This window comes from Montipora capricornis, chromosome 9 (genome assembly GCF_036669925.1).
Source record: "Montipora capricornis isolate CH-2021 chromosome 9, ASM3666992v2, whole genome shotgun sequence".
Lineage (NCBI taxonomy): Eukaryota > Metazoa > Cnidaria > Anthozoa > Scleractinia > Acroporidae > Montipora > Montipora capricornis.
The window spans coordinates 10,234,177-10,255,543 of record NC_090891.1 but is presented as its reverse complement, the minus strand read 5'-3'; the positions used below and the strand labels follow the sequence as shown (position 1 = coordinate 10,255,543).

Here is a 21,367-nt window from a genome sequence, read left to right as displayed (position 1 = left end):
GTTTTTGCAGTTAGGGTTATATTGGTATCGTCAGCGAACATTCTAGGGGAAGCTTCCCGAAAGAACCTTACAAGTAGCAGTGCGAAGAGTTGTCAGTCTCCATTTACATTACATCTTTGGGCCCGATTGCTTTGGTACGATTAAAACCACGTGATAGTTGCCTGGTCGGCCCCAACGTATGATATCGTGCGTAAAATAATTTCATGATCGATAGTGTGGAATGCTGCAATCTGGTTCTGTGCATGGAGTAGGCTCATTTTTGGGGTCTTCTTGGCTTGCTCAAGTTGTTGACGGAAGTTCGGATACCGCAGCACTTGTTAGCACTGGCTCAAGGGATGTGCTTCGCGGAGAGATATTAAAAGGGATGCTACGAAGCGGCTGCGGGGTACGCAGAGAAAGATACATTGAAGAATAAAAGCGATGTAATGAAGTGGATTTTAGAATCGGAGCCCATGTGTTGAAAATATGTCGCTCGTACGTGATATTCTTCTTCGTTGTACAATATTCTTCAAACTTGTCAACCACAACATTTGTCTTCGTAGCGTCTCCGCTGCTAAGACCAAAGGTATTCAAGATTTCAACTGTCTCTGCACCTGCAACTGTTAACAGTGTCGAGAGCACTGTTAACTTTCGAAGGTTTTCTAGTCGCGTTGATATAAAGCTGCCTTCTTCGTAGCATGACCTGCTAAGCATGCAACGGGGATTTTAAAGGGAACCTTGACAAAACAAGAAAATTACTTTAAACCACAGAACATAATGTTTACAATAAAAATTGTTCGAACTTTTTCCAATGAAAGCGATTGTATCCCAAATAAATGAATTTCAAAAGCGCTTGTTTTGGTTTTCAAATTTCCCGGGTGCCGCCATATTGAATAATTGGGACGTGCCGTGGTTGCCCTATTGTTTCAAAAGAAAAGCTCTTGATTTGAAAACAATATCAGCAACCATAACACGTCAAAATTATTCAAGAGGGTGGTGCCCGAGAAATTTGAAAGTGAAAAAAAGGGATTCTAAGTTCATGGTTTCGATCCACGCACTTTTTTTGGAGAAAAGTGTCGAGAAGATTTTGTTGAGATATGTAATTTTCCGCTCTTTCTTGCCATGTGTTGCTTGTAACTTAAGGTATTAGAAAAATAGCATGGTGTCAGAGGAATAATGAATCGGCTTCCACCAAGGGATTGGTTAACGTGCAATTGTCAATGTCGCTGTCACAAAGTGAGTTTGAAAAGTCAGTCTCACGCTCGAGTTCACAGTCGTACCTTAAGGTTTTTTAGAGGAGGCATCGCCGCCGAGTGGATTGTGTGCTTTCCTTGAAATCCGGACATCCTTAGGTGAAGGATATATTTTGCTATTAGCTAAGACCCTGGTTCATCTTTTCAGGTACGCTTGTAAATAACTACTGAATTGGTTTGTTTTTTCGCCAGTGAACTGGAGTAGTCAATGAAAGATACATTTACTCAAATATATAAATACATATTTGAGTGCGGCATATCATATGCTGAAACGTCAAAAGTTGCGAATGCTCAGAACCGATAGCTAGTCCGAGTGGTTTACTCTTACTCCAATCTACAGGTCGCTGTTGTTGGTGATAACGAAGACAGAAACAATGAAGATCATAACTATGAATAAACTGAGCTTTAATAGAAAAGAGGAAACAAAAGAGAAAAGACTCATCACTAGCCTTTAAAGCAAATATTAAAACTCTTTCTTATCAGGAGTTTAGCAGTATTAATAAAAGCTAGTAAACAAATCGCGCGCGTGAGTGTAGTAGACAAGGCTGAAACCTCACGCAATAAGGCCTGCAATTAAAAGGTTTCTTCTAAGTCTTATTTTTCGGGTCACTATCTTCCAAAATAACCAACTTTAACGTTCTTAATCTTAACTCTCTTTATCATTTTCTATCGATTATTATCGAGTACTATCATCAACTACCGGATTATTGAGCGTTTTCACATGACGTCACGGCAGCCATCTTGGTGTTCCAAAGCAAAGAAATGGCGGCCATGTTGATGTTCCAAAGTAATCCTCTGGAAATTTAACTCTATTTTTATGATGCAAATAGCTTCTTTTGTTTCATCAAATTAGCATTTATTTTTGTCACGTGAGTGAAAACGCTCTATAAATTAAGTTGATCTAAGTTAGGAATCGTGCTTACGCCTTTCGACTCGAAGGGGCTCTCGTCAGTGCCTTTGATGCCACTAAGATCGCATTAAAACCATGTGTACTAGACCGCCTCGGTTTTTTTTTTCTTTCGCGTGACCTGTGAAATAAATCAGCCATTTCCCAAAAAAGTAGACAAAAGATAATTACGCTACCCGTTGCCTTTCGTTCATCTTTTTTTTTTTATCCATTTATTTTAAAATCAGCCTCTAATGTACCTGAGCCAAAATGTACTCTAATTCAGTACCTAAACTTAACCTTTGCGCATTGGCATACCCACACTAAGAAATAAGCATTAAGATAACTACTAAGTGGAAATGAAGCACTAGTTGTGTCCCAACAAAGTGTGTCATGCAACTCATTGTTCATATCATGCATACTATCCCTACAGTCACTATGCTGTTGAAGCCGAGTTTGTATTGAGCGTTCAATAATTACAAAAGTACTTAGTTTCCGTTTTTGAGCATTCCTCGCACCTGATCTCACAACACCAATGAAATTTACATTTGCATCGATTTCTTGTTACAACCCGTCGCTCTTGATACCCACGCCCGCAGCACAACTCATCACAGCTGTTTGAACCATACGAATCAATGCTGCAGGTCCGCCCACCTGTCCCTGGGAAGCCATGTTCTGAATCAGTGTTACAGTACTTGGGCGAATCTTTTAAGAACACCATGGAATGGTCGCCTGGCTTCTTGTTGGTGCTCTTCAGTTTTGCACTGTTCCTACGGTATGCGCCCTTCTTTTTTCTTTTCACAACGTGTAGTTGGTCTGAAACTCTGTCCAGTTTCACGCGAACAGCGTTGTCATATTCCTTGTGTACGGCGTCGGCAATGGAGCCAAATTGCGTCAATTCCCTCATGCATGTTTTCATGTTACACGATCCCGACATCCCATGACACTTGCACACAATTTCTGATTTATTTTGGATAATCTGTCATTGAAAAAAATGATTCAGCAATAAAAATATTGGGCAATCAAAGGAATTTGACAGTTGCAAGGAAAATAGGGTGCAAGATTAAGAATAATAAAGTAACACTGGCTATAGGTGATTTGAAACCACAATGCAGTCCTTAGAGACACAGACTTAACTGATTAGAGTGTAATCTGAAGTGCTAGTTTTGTACCTCATATAAACCATGTGAGCGTTAGTAGGGCTAACGCTCACATGGTTCATATTGGGTGCAAAACTAACACTTCGTGACATTACTTGTTAATCAGTGAAGTCTGTTGAAATATAAGTGCTACACGGCCAAAGTTTGTAAAAACGTAACCCTTCCTTTAGAGACACAGATAACAATGCTGCAATATAGAATTGCTGGTGGACGAAAAAAAGGAGCTTACAGAGACATTTAGCTACGGGTTTTTTCGGAATTACCGCAAACAGCAAACCTCAAGATAAAAGGTGACTTGCCGTCGCGTTTGGCGTTTGCGGTTCATGTTTTTACGGCAAGCATCCCTTCTAGCGGTAAGTGAAATACGATTAATTCGGCAGAGTTTTAGGCAACTTAAACTTAAGAAACAACAACAACAACAACAACATTTATTTATTTATACCAACAGGAAACAAGAAAGTAATACATTGATTTTTGAAACTGAAAAATAAGGTATTAGCTGCCTATAACAACCATAAGGGCTAAGAAAATTAGGCAGCTATCTATGAAATACAATTAGGAAAGATTACGGTCATTTATATTAAGTAAAGTAACAGTAACCTAAAAATAGAGATATAAATAAATACATGACAAGGTTACAAGCTGACATTACACCAGGGCAAAAACAAAAAAAAAAAAAACAAAAACAAAAAAAAAACAAAAAAAACAAAAAAAAAATTACAATAGTATTTACAACATAAGAAATCCAACATAAGAAATCCACGTTTAAGGCTGATTGATTGAGTCTTGCATATCTAAACTCCTTTAATTGTTACTTTTTAGGGTTGTGCAGTGATACATTTAAGAGTTTTCGGGCTAACCTCAAATGCAATTTGCCGTTTGCGGTCAGGAGAATAAACTCGTAGCTAAAGATCTCTAATGAGTGATCTTTTGTTTTCGTCCACCAACATGGCGGCGATGACGTAACCTGAAAACCACCTTTGATTTATGCCATTAGTCCTTCCCCCACCAAAAAAATATGTTTTCAGGTTACCTTTTTCAGAAAGGTAAGATAGGGTTAACTTTGCAGTTTACAATTCGTCTTTTCAAGCATTCTGTTAACACTATTACCCTGACACCAACGAGGTCACTCTAATTTCCGTTTTTCTTTATAATTGAGGAGACAGTTTACACGCAGCTGTCAAGCTAAGCTTTTTGATTGAATTCATGATGTGAGTTGTTATCAAATGCATGATTGCTACTGATTTAAAAAACGCAACCTTTTATTTCAATGACCTAAGGACATCAAAAAGGAAATTTATTTTATATGCATTATGACAAATGTCAGCAATGTGTCACTGCTCCATCACGGATGGTTTCAATTTCAACGCTAAACCTTAGAATGCACTGCGCTCCAAAACTGCATGTAAATGTCTTACATAAGGTACTGATAATTAATCGCATACAGAAGCACAATTGATATGTTTGATATTGATATGTTTCTCGGCACAAAGCGTATTACGTGTGTATTTCACAGCGGGCGTTCTCCTCCACTTTTTCCCCCCAAAAAGTAAGTACATTTCTTCTTCCATAAGTTTGAAACAACAAGATGTCAATAATTCCGGATAGAGTCATTCATAATAAACTCTGATTACAGTACGTACCATTTCCCCAGTTCATATTTTTACTTTTTTTTTATTCGGTGACAAAACTGAAGAAAAAACCAGATAACAAGTTACAGCAAACGCGAAATGTGACAAATTTATAAGTGTGTCAAATAGTATTGGCATGCGACTCACTGTCTTCATTACTGGATTGGTCTTTGAAACATGATCTAAAGTCAACCATGTCCTCTCAAAAACCTCGACTGAATCGAAGCAGAAGTCGTTCTTATCCTGGGTAAGGCCCCTGGATAATAAGGCGAACGTCCAGGCTAGGATAAGAATGTAGAAAAGTCTTGCGATGCAGAAATGGCCGGAGAGGAGTTCTTCATGAGAGCGGCCAGGATTATGCTACTGTTGAGTCTATTGAAGCAGTTGGTTCCCAGTTACCTCTACTTGCATGGAGATAGACGAAATCAGCCGAGAAAACATTTACTTCTAAGTCCTACGGCAACAGGAGTAGGAACTTCAAGTCGGGCTGGCTTGATCGCCACCCTTGGCTACACCACAGTGAAATTATGGATGCCGTGTTTTGCCGATAATTCTACGCATGCCTCTAAGGCAACTCAGACAGTCTACCGCAGGTAATGTGTACCTGCTATAGTGACTACACATTTACGGTGATGACTCTTACAGGTGAAACATGGTTTCAACATTCAGACAGCCCTTGTTTTGATTTTGTTACGTGCTGGAATAACCAAGAGATATCCGCGAACGAGGCATAAGTGAAAAGAACTCCCGGGTATGATAAAGTGTGACAACGAGCAGTTACCCTTTTACGCTATTATTCAATTAATTTTACGTTGGTCGTTTTTATGCTAGAGACGTTAAAGTCGTCTCGAGACGACTTTAAAGTCTAGTATAAAAACGGTAAATAAGACAGACGCATTTAACGTCTGACCGCTTTAACGTCTTGTGTTAAGTGCGTCGTTTAGACGCATCATTTATATGTTAACAGACGACTTTAACAGACGACTTTAACGTCTCAGATGTTAAATGCGTCTAGTATAAAAACGGGACGCCCTTACTGGGACGCATTTAGCCCTTACTCGTCCACAGACGACTGGCACGAGTTAGCGTTTTATCCTAAAATCGAGGCTTAGCGCTTAAAAACATGGTGGCCAAGAAGAATTTGAGGGAGTCGCGAGGAACGAGGAACTCCTTTCTTCATCCACGCTTCGTCCTTTCCTTGGTCTCTTCATAGCTACGGCACACAAGCCAAGTGTCTGAGCCACATCTAGTTCGTCGTCCACATCCTGCAAAAGCCGCTTTCTCGAATTGATTTTTCTTCTTTAAAAACATTTGTATTTCCATATCTTGCCTTTCTTGGCGACGTCGAGTAATGGACTTAAGAAGTTGTAATTCCGCCATGTTTATTTTGTTCGTATACTCGCGCGCTTCAAGTTTATTTAGCGCCGAGTTTGCTCGTCTCCAGTGTCTTCCGAAGATAGAACCCAGCCTTTTCCAGAAAAGCTTTTTTTTTTTCTGTTAGGCCGTGTACTTTTGTGCGTCCCGTTTTTATACCAGACCGCTTTAACGTCTCAGACGTTAAATGCGTGTTGACGACTTTAACGTCTCTAGCATAAGAATGGCCATAATTGTTACATTTACTTAGGTTAAAGATTAAGTCAAGCAGTTCGTAAAGCAGGCTTGCTGTCTTTCATGACTATTCAGGTATTGATATTGATTATCTTCAAACTCCAAGTACCGCCGACAGTGTGACATGATTCACTGGATTCTTTCCACTTACTGGGTTTTTTGTGTAGACCAACTCTTATGAATGACTTCATAATGAATTCTGAACTATGTGCCTTCTTTCCTTTTCGGTTATCGTCTCTTCCTTTGATATCTCTCTGTACATAGCAAGATCAAAGGTTATAGCTCCACCATAGTTATAGCAGTTGATTATAGCTTCCTCACCGAGTATCGCATCCATAGCATAAGTTCAATTACAGCCGGCCACGAGGGTAAGCCCTCGGGCAAGATAATCTTCTTTCTATTACTTACAAGCCTGCTTTTATACTTTTACTCTAACTCTAGAATGTTCTGGTGCTATTCATAGTGCACTGCAAGGTTGACTATTTGTAGACACCGCTGAGTCACATCAAAGAAATTAAGTTTATTCACACATACACGTATAGATATAAATATAATATAACTGCACACCGCAAATAGCATAGCTAATCTAGGCGGTATAGATTTAAAGATATATACAGCATAAAATAATAAATAATAAATATTACATATGGGAAAAACACATACAAATCTGCTAGAAAGGTGTAAGGAATAATTTATCAGCAAGATTATAGACATCAATATAAGCCCCCTCATGCACTAAAAACTGCAACAATTTAGTCTGAAGGTGTTTTTTGAATAATTGCTTTGGCTTTGATTTTTACAATTCGGAGATTTTGTTCCAGATTCTAGCTCCAAGGCTTGAGAAAGATTGGTTCTGCTGTTTTGTCCGTAAATGAATAACATGAAATTTACCAGCAGCCGCAGCTCTAGTGTTGTAACAATGAATCGCGAAGCTATCCTAGTGAATAGGTTTTCCAGATTTTGAGGTACAAGATCATGGTCAATATCATGCATCAAAACACCTACTGGTTTGTAATAGAGCATATCAACAGGAAGAATATTTGATCGCAGAAATAATGTGATTGCATGCTCAGAATTGCTAGAGAAGTAAATTAAGCGTAGAGCTGTTTTCTGAAGGATCAAGATTTTTTCAAGATTTGTTTTTGAAGATTGGCCCCAGACCACAAGGCCAAAAGAAAGATATGGATGGATAAGGGAATGGTAAATATTGAGTAAGACAGAAGATGGTAAGAAGTGTCTCAGTCTTGCGATAATACCGATGACTTTACTTATTTTGAGTGCCACATTAGCTACATGATCATTCCATGAGAGATTACTGTCTTACAAATTGTTCTCTTTCCAGATTTCTAAAAGCTTTATTTTCATTGTCAAATACTTTTAGATTTATAACTGATTGAATTTTCCGTTGATAGGGTGAAATATTACATAATTGGATTTTTTGGCATTTAGGGTTAATTTATTTGCAAGCAACCAGTTGCAGACATTAATTAGCTCTTCATTGATTCTAATAATGGTAATGATTTATCTTTATACAAAAGATTACTGTCATCTGCAAAAAGGAAGAACTCAAATTTACTTGAAGAAGCAGAGATATCATTAATATACAATAATAGCGGACCAAGAACAGATCCTTGGGGTACACCACAAGCTTTCAATTTGGGTTGTTTGGAATCTCCCTGTTACATATTTGTTTATGACACCACGTATTCCATATGTAATTTATAGAGCAAAAAATATTGTGGTCAACGGTATCAAAAGTTTTACGTAAATTAATAAAAATGCCACAAGAAAATAATTTTTCATCCATATATTTTTGTATTTTACCTACAATATCTAACAGTTCCGTAAAGCAATGCTTGTGGAACCCATATTGGAATGGACACAAATTTTATGCTTGATGATAAAACTATTAATTCTTTTATACACCAATTTTTCAAAAATTCTGTTAATGTTATTTATTAAAGAAATTATTCCTTGCCAAATTTGCTTTGCATTATTAAAGTTAGCTGTAAAGAAATGAGAAAAATATAGCTTTTTACTTATTCTAGTATAAGTAATGATATTTTATTTTGATAGAATTCAGTTATATTTTTCAGTTTTGCCGCAGAAAAAGAACTGATTTTTTAAACGAATAGACTTAAGAATGCCTATAGTGATCCACGGTTTGAGTAGTTGTTTAACTTTTTTCCTTGATGCAGTCTTATGAGGTGCATGTTTATTTATCACCCGATTTAAGAAGAACATATCAACATCATTAACATCATCAGTAGAATCCCAAATAATTTGATTCAGATCGTGAAGAACATATCATGTGAAAAACTTGAAAAATCACGATATTTGGGACGATTTGACATTTTAGTAACTTTAACATCACTAAGAGGCAAAAGGCAAAATTGAGAAAAATGATCACTTATATCTGATACTGTATTACCAATGATACTTGACCATTAAATTGATTAATGAGAATATTATCTATGAGAGTTGCTGAGCCACTATGAACTCTTGTTGGTTTATCAATCACAGGAGTGAAGGCATAGTTTTGCAAAAAAAGCAGAAAATTGTTTGCGAACTTTGACCTGCAGCTTTCAAACCTAAGGAGGTTTATGTTGAAGTCCCCCATTATATATTGGTTTTTCAAAGGCACTATATTTCTCAACAGCTGAGTCAAAATGCTCTTGAACCTTCTCAGGAGAATTATGTTGTCTGTATATAATTCCACAAATAACATTTTTTCTTTTTGAAAACTGAATTTCAATCCACATTGCTTGGTAAGATACATTTGAAGTTTTTTCTAGGACTCTATAGTTGAAATGGTCTTTTATATATATTGCAACACCCCTAGCAGAAAGTGGTGTCGGAACATACTCAAAAGAATATCCAAGGATATTTGAATTGCATTTAAGATCATTTCCGCTAGTAACGCGAGTTTCAGTTAGTCCAATTATACTAAACTTAAAATCTAATTCATGGTGCAAATGATTTTGGAAGTCTTCAAGATTCTTACTTAGGCTTCTTATGTTATTGTGGAGGATAGACATGCAATTTTTTATTCAAGTTTTTTGGTAAATTCTGCAAATTTATAAGGAGAATATCTTGGTATTGAACCATAAAGATGCACATTTGCATACAATAGCTGACGAGCCTGCCCCGCGGGCCAGTAATTGTACTAGTCGAGAAACACGCGAATTGATAGACTCATCAAATGCGATTCTCGCTCGTGTGAACACCCAGCAAGGCGAGTTTGGCGATCGGGATTTTGATACACGTATAAAGGAAAGACCTACGAAGAGCGACGAAAACAGAATATTAACAAGACAATAACAGAGCCAATGAAGCAACACCAAGTATCCCAACTAAAGCTCCAATACCCTGATCCAGCTTGCGTCAGAGAAGAAGGAGAGGTTATACCCGGAGAAAACCTTAAAAGTCACCTGAAGAAAGAACGAGAATTAAGATTGTAAGGGGACGTAGGGGCCCAAAAATGGCAAGGGAATTTGGTAAGAGCAAGAGAAGGTGACGAGGAGCTAAACATTTATTGATGCTTTTGGTGGCTAAGCGAGCGGCGAACATGTCCAACACATACAGTGACGGATATGTTCGAATTATGCGAACAGCTTCTACTCACTCGATTCTACGCCATCCACAAAACACGCGGGAGTCCGAGCAGCGACCCAACGAGTAGGTTATGCGGTACAGCGTCAGAGAGCTTGGCTCACATCTTATCCGCTTGCCCTCCGCTTCCACAAACAAAGTACGTGGCAAGACATGACGCAGTCTTAAAGCTCCTATTCTTCGAGATCCTATTTGATCTGGGCCTGATAGATACTGTGCCTCCCTGGGATTCACCCATCAGTCCGCAGCCTGTCTATGAAGCAGCGGAGGTACAGGCGTACTGGGATGTTCAGATCTATGGGGAGTTTCAAGAACTGAAGGCGAATACAGTAGTCGCCGGGATTGCCAAAAACCAACACAAGCAAGTGATAACGCTAGAGATGAGCTGCCCTTGGGTAAGCAACCGTGGTACGACGACGTCAGAGAAGACCATGAAGTACGCGTAGAGGCACGCAGGATAGGATATCGCCCAGTACAATATCATCATATATGTTTTGGGGGAATAGTCCAAGGACTTAGATGCTACTGTACAGAAGCTGGTGGGCAACAGAGCTAAAGATGCAAAAGGCGTGCCTCTCAGGAACTCTAAATATTGCTCGCACGTTTAAAGGCGCAACGTGAGCACTCGAGAAGGTCCTTTTTACTTGAGAAAGACCTTTTTTTAAGTTTTACTAGGTCTTTTCTTTGTAATTAGTCTAGCTTTTATTCACTTTATAGCCCACGGGTTACGCTGCTGGCAGCGCCTATAGTGATGCTACTTAACTGTATACAGCATATAGACGTTATAACTGCTATAATAATAATGATAATAATAATAATAATAATAATAATAATACATAGGTTATATAGCGCAACGCTTTTCAAAGATCCAGCGGCGTTTTACAATACTGGTAATATAAATATAAAATCATTTGGATAATAGAATAAAACTAGTAAAAATCAATGAAAACAAAAACTACAACGCCTAAAGAGGTGGGGTTTTAGTTTAGATCAGAATTAAACGTTTGTAGGTGTCCCACTTGCCTGATATCGTCTGGCAGGCGTTCCACCGTGTAGGAGCCCTTGATAGAACGCTCTATATACATGTGTTTTAACATTGGACTTAGGTACAATTAGGAGTTTTTTCTTAGACGATCTTAGGTTTCGATTAGGAATGTACGGTTTTAACACTTAGATACAGAGGACCTGGAATATTTAGTACTTTGAGAACAAGAAGAAGAATCTTAAAGTCAATACAGGTGGACACAGGCAGCCAATGTAAGCTTTAAGTACAGGTGTAACGTTTTCATATCTGCTGGTGGCTGTTAGCAGGCGGGCAGCTGAATTTTGTACATGTTGCAGTCTATTAATTTGCAATTGCTGTAGCCAAGATAAGAGTACGTTACAATGATCCAACTTCGACGAAATAAAAGCATGAATGAGTACTTTACACTGACGGTACGAAAGGAACTTTTTTCTAACTTAAGCTATGTTACGAAGGTGGAAAAAGGCAGTTTTATAGATAGTATTTATTTGTACATTCATAGAAAGCACACTATCAAGCCAAGCACCAATGTTCTTGGCACATTTGCTAGCTTTAATAATATCTGCCCCGATCAAGATTGAATCAAGTGGAGGTGGAGGACGGTGGCGAGCAGTCAGGACAAGAAAGTCCGTCTTATCACCATTGAGCTTAAGCTTGTTCACAACCATCCATTGCTGGACCTCATGAATACACCTCTCAGTTAATGATTTGGACTGTAAAGTATCTGCAGGGTTGAATGACATGTACATCTGCGTGTCGTCGGCATAGAAGTGAAGCCCCATACCGTGACGCTTGAAGACATCTGCAATCGGGGCCGTGTACATAGAGTACATCGGTCCTAACACAGATCCCTGTGGGACACCACAGGCCAGCTTGTGCTTGGATGAACAATCATTCGCCACTCAGACTTATTAGAACCGAATTGGCGGATATGAGCGCATCCAGGCCAGGGCATTACCCTTTGACACCGTAGCGGCACTTAAGTGTTGTGAGTAATATTTGGTGGTCAGGAGTGTCAAAGGCCGGTGAGAGGTCCCAAAGAACAAGAATGACACAAGCATTGTCGTCGATCGCTCTAAGTAGATCGTTGTTAATTCGCGTAAGAGCTGTCTCCGTACTGTAAACATGCAACCCAGTTCTCGAGGGGCCAAATGCTCTACGAAACAAGCGCACAAGAAACTTCTACCTCTTTTCACGCAATTTCAACCAATTTTGAAAGGCGTAAAGAAGAAACTATTGGATAAATGGCATTCAATTCAAAATCAGCTGAATCTCAGAGAGATATTCAAGGAATCTCCCTCGATCTCTAACAGAAAAGGAAAATCGCTTAAAGATATGCTTGTCAAAGCAAAACTGTGAAGTTGACGTTTTAAACCTTTGCAAAAACCGTGGACGATAAGTCTTGCACGGCGTTGGGTCAGAGAAAATCTTGATCAGTCAAAATTGATTAAAAATATTTGTGAAAGTCAAGTAGACTATTGCACGACTCAGTGATAAAACAGTCGTGCAATAGTCTACTCGACTTTCATAAATATTTTTTAAAGCAAAACTGAGAAGGCTACTAGAACACCATGGCAACACAGCAGGAGTCGCGCTGCTCTGTCAAACCCATTTAATACACATTGTACACAAAATTGACATTTTTACAAGCCTCCTTTGAGTTTTAATGGACAACAGGTCTTTAGAAAGTGGGCAACCGAAAAAAACCATGGGCAACAAACAAAAAACTGGTTGCCTAAAGGACAACAAAGTTAGTGTCGAACAATGAGTGCTCAACTGAATTAAGACCATATATATGCCCATACGAGGTTGAAGATGACCAAGAAATCATGAAATCTATTTACAAGTTACCAGTTCCGTAACCTTTTTCTTTAATACAGCATTTTGAATTTCCCAATTGTCATTGCGTAACACTTGATACTGAATTATGTTTTGATTGAAAAAGTGCCTCTTGTTATGATTCTCCGTAGTTTAAACGTTTCAAGTATATTAGGAGATGTGTTTACACAAATGTGTACTGTCTCACCAGTGAACTCCCGGCTGCCATCCGTACCGTGAAAACTCTCAGGTAAAGTTGGGTGACAGGTTTCGGCAAAAACTCAGAAAAAATGTACCACACAGACCTCAGACTTGGTGAGGTTGTTTATGCATTGGTCTTCTATAACATTTCGCGTTCTTGGCCTTTTTCATTTACGAATTTCAAGTTATTTTTTTTAATGAAGTGACGGTGAAAACGGTCTATTGGTACCCATAAACACTAACTTTGTTTTAAACTAGGCTATGTTTTAGGGTGACAGCTCAGTATTCACTATAGAGATTTATTCACAAGCATCACATTACCCGCAGTTCAGGTGATAATGACCATATTTGATTGACTTCGTACATTGTAAAGGACAGAAAAAGGAGCCATAAGTGTCATTAGTCAGACGACCGTGTGTCTCAGGTATTAAAGGAGCGTTTCAGAACCAGAAATAACATGTATCACATGTAATTACTGAAGTCGCGAAGTAGTCGTTTCGTTAGAGGAGTTTCTATGTAATTTTGACTTTCAATAACTTGTAGGTATGCCTCCTTTCCAGTTTATTCAGTGGATATGTCGATATCTGTACTATGATAGCTGCAGAGTTGTTCTCAGAAAATGTTTCAGTCCCCTCTCAAGTTGTGGATTAGTTAATACAACCGATTTTCAATATAGGTCCGAGCTTACAGCGGCAAATTAAATTGATGATGGTTTTTCTATCATAACCTCGAAGGATCTTTACCTTGAGCTTTACCTCAAGGTTCGTGTCTCGGTCCGCTGCCTTTCACTGTTTACGCTAGTAAACTATTTGATGTAGTTAAACATCACCTACCAACGGTACCAACGGTGCATGTCTCGTTTAGTCCTAATTATGATGAGACTGGTCAAGACGAAGCTGTTGCGGCCGTGCAAAGATGTGTTGATGATATCAGATTGTGGATGACTACTGATAAACTTCTTCTTAACGATGACAAGACTGAGTTTGTTGTGATTGACACCAAACAACAGCTCGCCAAAGTTCAACTTAACAACATTACTATTGGTCAGTTTGAAATAACACCTACGTCATCTGTTAGGAACTTGGAAGTGTGGTTTGATTCCACATTGTCAATGAACTCACATATTAACAAGACTCGTTTATTAGCATTCTACTACTTGTATAGTATTAGGAAAATTAGAAAGTACTTGTCTAGAGAATCTACTGAAAAGCTGATTCATGCTGTTGTTAGTAGTCGTATAGACTATTGCAATAGCCTTCTTTTTGGCCTACCAGCCTATCAAATACATAAAATTCAAAGGGTCCAAAACGCTGCAACCAGATTAATATATAACGAATCTAAGTACTGTAGAATAACACCATTATTGTATAATTTGCACTGGCTGCCTGTTACATTCCGCATAGAATTTAAAATTCTACTTTTAGTGTATTTAGGCTATTAAGGGTTTTGCTCCAGGGTATCTAACAGAGGTTATTAATATTACGAAAGAGGGTAGATATAGGTTAGGTTCCAATTGGAATGGAATCTTACGTAAGTATGTTAATTTTAAAACGTGTAAGACATTACGAGATAGATCTTTTATGGTAGCTGCTCCAAATTTATGGAATAATTTGCCTCTTGAAGTTAGGAGAGCGCCAAACATTGATAATTTTAAGAAATTACTTATAACATTTTAATTCAAAAAAGCTTTTTTAAACATATAGTTAAGGTTAATAAGGTTATATTTTAATTATCTTTTTATCGATAGTCTTTAAATTTACTGTTGTTTTAATTATTTATATTAGTAGATTAGAAATTATTATAATTTTTAAGTTAGCGCAAATGAAAATAACCCAATTGATATTTGCGCTTTATAAGTGAAATAAATTATTATAATTATTATATTATTATTATTATTATTATTGTTATTATTATTATTATTATTATTATTATTATTATTATTATTATTATTATCTTCTGATTACTAATAGACCCCTCATGAGGATGTTTTACCTCTGAGGTATAAGAGACCCGTATAAAGAAAAACGTATGCCCACCATTGAAGAATCACTCCCAGGGGTTTTGGGGAACAAGGGCACTCACTGAACAACTGAGTGCTAGCTGTATATGGGACACGTCGGATGCACTTACGTCCAGAAAATAATGAAGTAATTAGATGGAGCCCAATATTCAACACAAAGTGTCCCTTTAACTTAAATCATTTCCTAATTATTCCCTATATTTCCTACACCTCCTTTGTAGTGGAATAATAAATCTCTTATTCGATGTTTTAACATATAACACTCGCGGACGTTTTGGTCGTTGCTCGTATTATATGTTAAACCATCGAATAAGATGTATGTATTTCGAGACACTAGTGATGTTGAAGTTGGGGAGAAGAGGAAGGGGACAACTCGTGATGCTTATTTCTGGGTATATGTGGTCAGATGAACCGAATTTATATCCCAGGCCTCCTGAGCTTCTAATATCGCTCCTGAGCTTCCCTTCTTCCTATCGAGGTTCATGTAAGTCGACTCCTCTTCGGAGCACTTGGCTTCTTTTTCCGGTATACCCGCTTCCATAACAGAAAAATTCATCATTTCACATTCATGTGCCGACTGTAAAACTTACCATCTTACTTAGTATAATTTCCAGAAGACGTAATTAATTCCCATTGCGTAGCTGTGAGTGGATGCTGCATATACATGATAACGTGGAAGACCTGTTTTCTGAGGCTATTTATCGAAGAAGTATAACTATCAAATGACGTATCTCCTCACCAATTGAAATGGCTTCTAGAATAATTCGAATAACTGGAAAGGTTTTCGATAAGCATTTAAGAAAAAAAGCAGCGATACGATGCTTCTAGAATAGTTAGAGTTCCATTGCAACCAAGGGTGGTTTGACAGCATTGTTTGAAGGATTTTATATGGTAACTACAAATTAAATGTAATAGAAAGTACGAAATTGTTATTCTTGAGGGTTAACTGAATGACGGTTTTAGAGACCATCAGGTCCATCGGACCCTAACCGTATTGACGTCTCCCAGAAAGAGTATCTTCACCTATTTCTACACAGAATCAGCCAATCGTTTGCGTTTTGATTGGTTTAAAAGCGTAGAGAAGAAAGGGATACGGCTTCTGTTGTACCACTTGATACTGAAAATGTATTCCACAAAATGGAAAAAGGTCCGCAATGGAAATGGTCATAAAATATTTGTAGACGGTTTTCTATAAAATCATTCAAGGGAAAAACAGCTCATTTCCCAGGATTTTTATGCCTTGCTTTTCTTTTCTTGCTCAATCAAGCAACTCGTCGAAGAAACTTTACATTCGCGATCGAGAGCGATCAAAAATCACAGAATATCGTCTTAGAGACAACTGTACTTTGTCCTTGTCCTTACACATTCCTTGCAACTGACGCTACAACACCAAACGAATTTGCATTCACATCGCTCTTTGATCTTCTCTTTCTTCGGGAGAAAGCCACGTCTACAGCAAAGTTCTCTGCAACTAGCAGGACCAGAGACATCATCCTTGCACTCCCGTCCAACCGTTCCAATGTTTCATGCTTGTTGCTCCGTCTGCAGTAGTCAGGCGAGGGATTAAGGTATACCATATCGTCAATGCTTGGTCTTTTTGATGTGCTTCTACGTTTCCCTCCCGTTTTATAACCATCAACTATGGTCTTTATCGCTTTTAAGATCCTTCCTGTCTTTCTGTCGTATTTGACTTTAACAGCAGAGTCATACTTCTCAAGGACTTTATTCCCAGTGAACTGGAACGATGAAATCTCCTTCCAGCATGTTTTCATTTCACAGGAGTCCGAGACACCATGACACTTGCAACGGAGAACAAGGTTTTCCCTCATAACCTGGACGTGAAGAAAACATTATGAGTACCTTCTACCGTGTGGGGAATTGGTAAAGCAGTATACATAGAATAGTAACTGTCGTTGAATTAAAAGAAGTTTTTGAGAACTTACGCTGCCCTGCAATTTTCAAGTCCAGGTAAAAATTGTTTTTAGTGACCATGAAACACCAAGAAAATGTGGACTGAGATGATTCAAGATGATATGACATCCATGATGAAACTTGATCTGGGAGGCGGATGGGAGGCGGATCCATGATGTCACTGTGAATGATGCACATGTAGTTATGGTGACAATTAGTAATGATAAATGCATTAAAACGGAACACCCCTGATTTCACTTGTGGAATTGGACAGGAATCATGCCACATCTTGCAACCAAAGGCATCGTTCCGGAAGACAACACCAAAAGACAAGTTGTAAAACAGTGATTATGTCATGATACAACACTTGTGGTGATATCTCCATCGAAGCAATAACAAATAGCGATCATGGTATTGATGTCACATCTAAGCCGGGCAAAGACAGAGTTGTATTAATCAGCTAGCTTGTTCAAGTTAAGGTAACCAACTTCCACCAAAAATGGTTCTGCATGTGCACTCTAGAGAAATACATATGAAAACAGCCTCTTTCTTGCCTGCCTGCCTGCCTGCCTGCCTGCTACACATGAGTAAAAATTACAGGAAATTTGAGTGGTGACAATATGCTTTCAAATCAAAGCAAACTAAATGCACAACTCCCGTTTTTCCTGAATCTAGAGTTCGTGCAATGTTACCAAAAATGTGAAAACGAATTTGTTAATAGCGCCAGTCTAAGACTAATACACTACATCCTTACTTGTAAAATATCCTGCTATGTAAAAACTAGGAACGTGTGTACAACAAGCTCCAATAGATTATGCCGGATAAGCTGTGCTCCATTTGAACAAGTCTCGGTGTGGTAGCAAAAAAAAAGAGATGTTGATCGTTCACTAGAGACATTAACCCATCCTCCACTTGACAATTGATGGTTAGAGTGGTTGTCTGTTGATTAAAATTTTGATTGCACGGACTAAAGGAATAAATCATCGAATAAGAATGTTGTCTGGGTAAGCACCTTACAAAATTTTCAAGACAGTTGTCAAGAAGACAAATGAATGTCATGAGTTCCATACCATATTAATTTAACGCTAATAAAATGAATTCAATTTTTATGACCTTCAATAGATTATTCCTTTCATTTTGCCTTATTTAATCCACTTGAGTGAAATGCACGTATCGATAAATTTCAAATGGGTAGCCCCATTTCATCAAATGTAAGAACTTTAAAACATCAGCTTCGATAGAACAACTCACATCTCTTTGGAGGCCTTCCAAGATTGTACACACTTATATGCATAGGAAGAAACCGACGTTTAGCATTAGCAATGGCCGATCGAATGGAAACGCTTATTTAACCATTTAAGTGAGGATATGTTTGCTTAGGATTCACTTAAACGCTAGTGGTTCATCGCAATGTGTGGTAAAAATATTGGAGTGACTAATCATAATGCATCAGGGTTAGGTTCGTCATCTGTGCCGTGCACCCGGGGGTGGGACTCGCGTGTGAAAGGGGTGGAAATGCTCGTCGTCTCGCTTAGGGGTGCAAATTTCGGATTTTGGTCTCATTTGGTCTCACGTAGTGTGTTATGGGGAAAACGCCATCATGTGTAGCCCATATGTGGCCGTGAAGGTTTCGTGCATGGTCTCACGCGAAGAAAATAAAAAATATCTATATAATGTGTTTTAAATATGGTCTCTTTTTGGGGTCCAAAATCCTGGGCGAGTTCCCTTCCCCCCCCCCCCCCCCCCCGCGCAGTTTGTTTTCCGCATCTTGTCGAAATGAAGGCACATTTTCAAAGGTAAGCAAAGTTTATTCTTCAGAGAGTGCAAACTTTCTGATAATTGTGATTGACGTCCCAATTTACATCGAAAGCCACCTGAGACAAAGATAGAGTCGGTTTTTTTTTCCCCAAAGCTATGGCATACCATGTTGAACGTTTATCAGTGGAGTTTTATTGCCAGGGATTGTTTTGACAGGACCGAAACGTCTGGACTGTTCGGTTTACAAAGTATCCTTGTGTTTTTTAAATATATTTATGCAAATCTAAACTGGTAGCTCACAAAAGGGCTTCCTCATCATCGGGACATACTGCTGAACACAAGCATTGTCTTTCAATTTGTGCATGTGCTTTTCTCATGTTGGCCCGATGCATTTTTTATCAGCTTGAAAGAGCCATTTTGTACTCGGACGTTAAAAAGTGTCAGCCAACTCAATCCATACTTATTAGGTAAGAACGAGAATCCATGATAGCAATGAGATGGCTAAAGAGGGAGTCGGTATAGCGTCGCATGTTCAAAACCCTGGAGGGGATGTCGGATTTTGGATTTTTTTTACAGAATTAACGACAGGAAGAACTTAATCGCATGCCAAATTCAGTACGTCATCACAAAAAACTATTTCAAAAATAAACTTCAAGAATTACTTCTTTGTAATTTCTTCAACCTTTCCTCGCAAGGCTACAAACAGAAATAGATATAGAGAAAGTGCCGTTTACTTTGTAATCTCTTACCTTAATTCCCACTGCAATGTTATGCAAATTCATAAGAAGCCATTTCCGCGTGTTTTTTGCGTACCTCGATAAAGACGTCCTTAACTTCACCAAGCCCTTCATGAATTTCAGTTGGTGGTCTACCTGGATCCGTAATCAATCTACCCCGACAACCTCCCCACTGAAATTCGCTGTTTAAAAATTCTTTGGTCTTCTTTCACGACGCAAAACCCAACACGTACGCTTACGTTCCCTTCGGACGAGGGGCAAGATCGAGGCTATGGGAATGAATTACCCACGTCCCACGCGGGTCTGATATGCTGTACGTGAAAGGCCGCCATCTCTCTCGTTGTTCATAAAACATTGGGTGTAATGAGTATGAAGTTTCCTATTTAACCCGGTAAGCGCTGACAAAGTTTCACAGGCTTCTGAAAATTTGTACGATCCCCGTACTGGCAGCGAAAGTGCTTCCTTGAATAAAGACTATCTGCCAGTTCCATCAATGATTTTATTGCCACCCCTCCTTCCGCACATTTCGCGCAAGCGTGCCAAAATAACACGCGCGAGTGATGACCAAGCACTGAATGCGCATGGGAGTGGATGCACCCTATTATCATAAAATACAATTATTCATATGACACGAATTGTGAAATAAAATTAAGTAAGTGTCGTAAGTTAAGGTCCACACCGTCTATCATGTAGGACAATAAGGATATTACCCCCATTCACACCAACAAGACATGCAAAACTGTGTAAAACTAAACATGTTCAGACACATGTTATGGTTTGGTGTGAACGAGGAAACAGCTTGATGCCACAATGTCGGTTTGGAGAATTATGAATGTAGTCCTGAAGGCTACAAGTTTAATTTACCAAATCCAACCATTTCCGAAACCCCTTGTCCTAGGTCTTCATATCACTGAGCCAGAGGGGACGGTCCACAAGCTATCGCAAGAGTTTATTTTAGACGTCCACGAATTTACTAAAAAAGGAAAGGGGGTCGTTAAATACATCACGTGAGAGAAAAGGAAACTAATTCGCTATTTATAAGCCAAATTGGTGATCCTATATAAAGATTCTTGAAGATAGTTGTTGTCCACGACCAGATTGAAAACACAGGACACCGGACTAAATGTTGAAACCTTTGGGCCTTCTATTGAATAGCAACTTTACGTTTTTGTTCAAATTCTCCAACCCGGATACAGCAACTGCTGGAACTCTCTGATAAACAGGACCAAACAAATACGGCCTGAATTGTAGGGCAATGTAGCAGCATCAACTGATGGTCATGAGTGTTTACAAACAAGTTGCAGAGCATTTAAATAGGGTGGAAAAACTACTTTAGCAACAGTAGATGCAAGGGAAAGAACAGCAAAAATCGACCTCTACGAACTGGTTAGCGGTTAAGAAAAAACTAACACCGGTTACAAACTGTGGGAACTGCATGTCACTACGAAAATAGCGCGTCGAAACAAACAGTGGAGATCGTGCTTTGAATTGTGGGCAAGTCTGCCAAAAAAAGGCAAAATCGATCAACTAGCTGGCAAAAGATCGCTTTCTAGCGGAATATCCGTTGGTCTCTGTTTCTTGTGATGACTGCAAGAAGAAAACTCCGAAAGTATTGAAGAAGCCTTGAACTAATCCTTTTTCAAGGAAGGTTTTGCATCCACCGTTTGTGGGGAAGGTTGAGTCAGTCATCATGAGAACGGATCACAGTTTCAAATTTACAGCTAATTTAAGATCATTTTTATTGCGATTGCTTAGCTAAAAGTAACTGT

The 21,367-nt window shown here is 38.7% G+C and overlaps 1 protein-coding gene across 2 annotated transcripts in view; it reads right to left on the bottom strand.

Moving 5' to 3' along the window:
- Positions 1-1,620: 1,620 nt before the first annotated feature.
- Positions 1,621-21,367, bottom strand: part of LOC138016388 (protein Wnt-5a-like) — an 81,920-nt gene continuing 62,173 nt past the window's right edge. For both annotated transcript variants that reach the window (XM_068863536.1, XM_068863535.1), the window contains exon 6: positions 1,621-3,097. In XM_068863536.1, the coding sequence (XP_068719637.1) occupies positions 2,588-3,097 (510 nt within the window). In that variant the 3' untranslated portion in view covers positions 1,621-2,587. The remainder of the gene's footprint in view (positions 3,098-21,367) is intronic.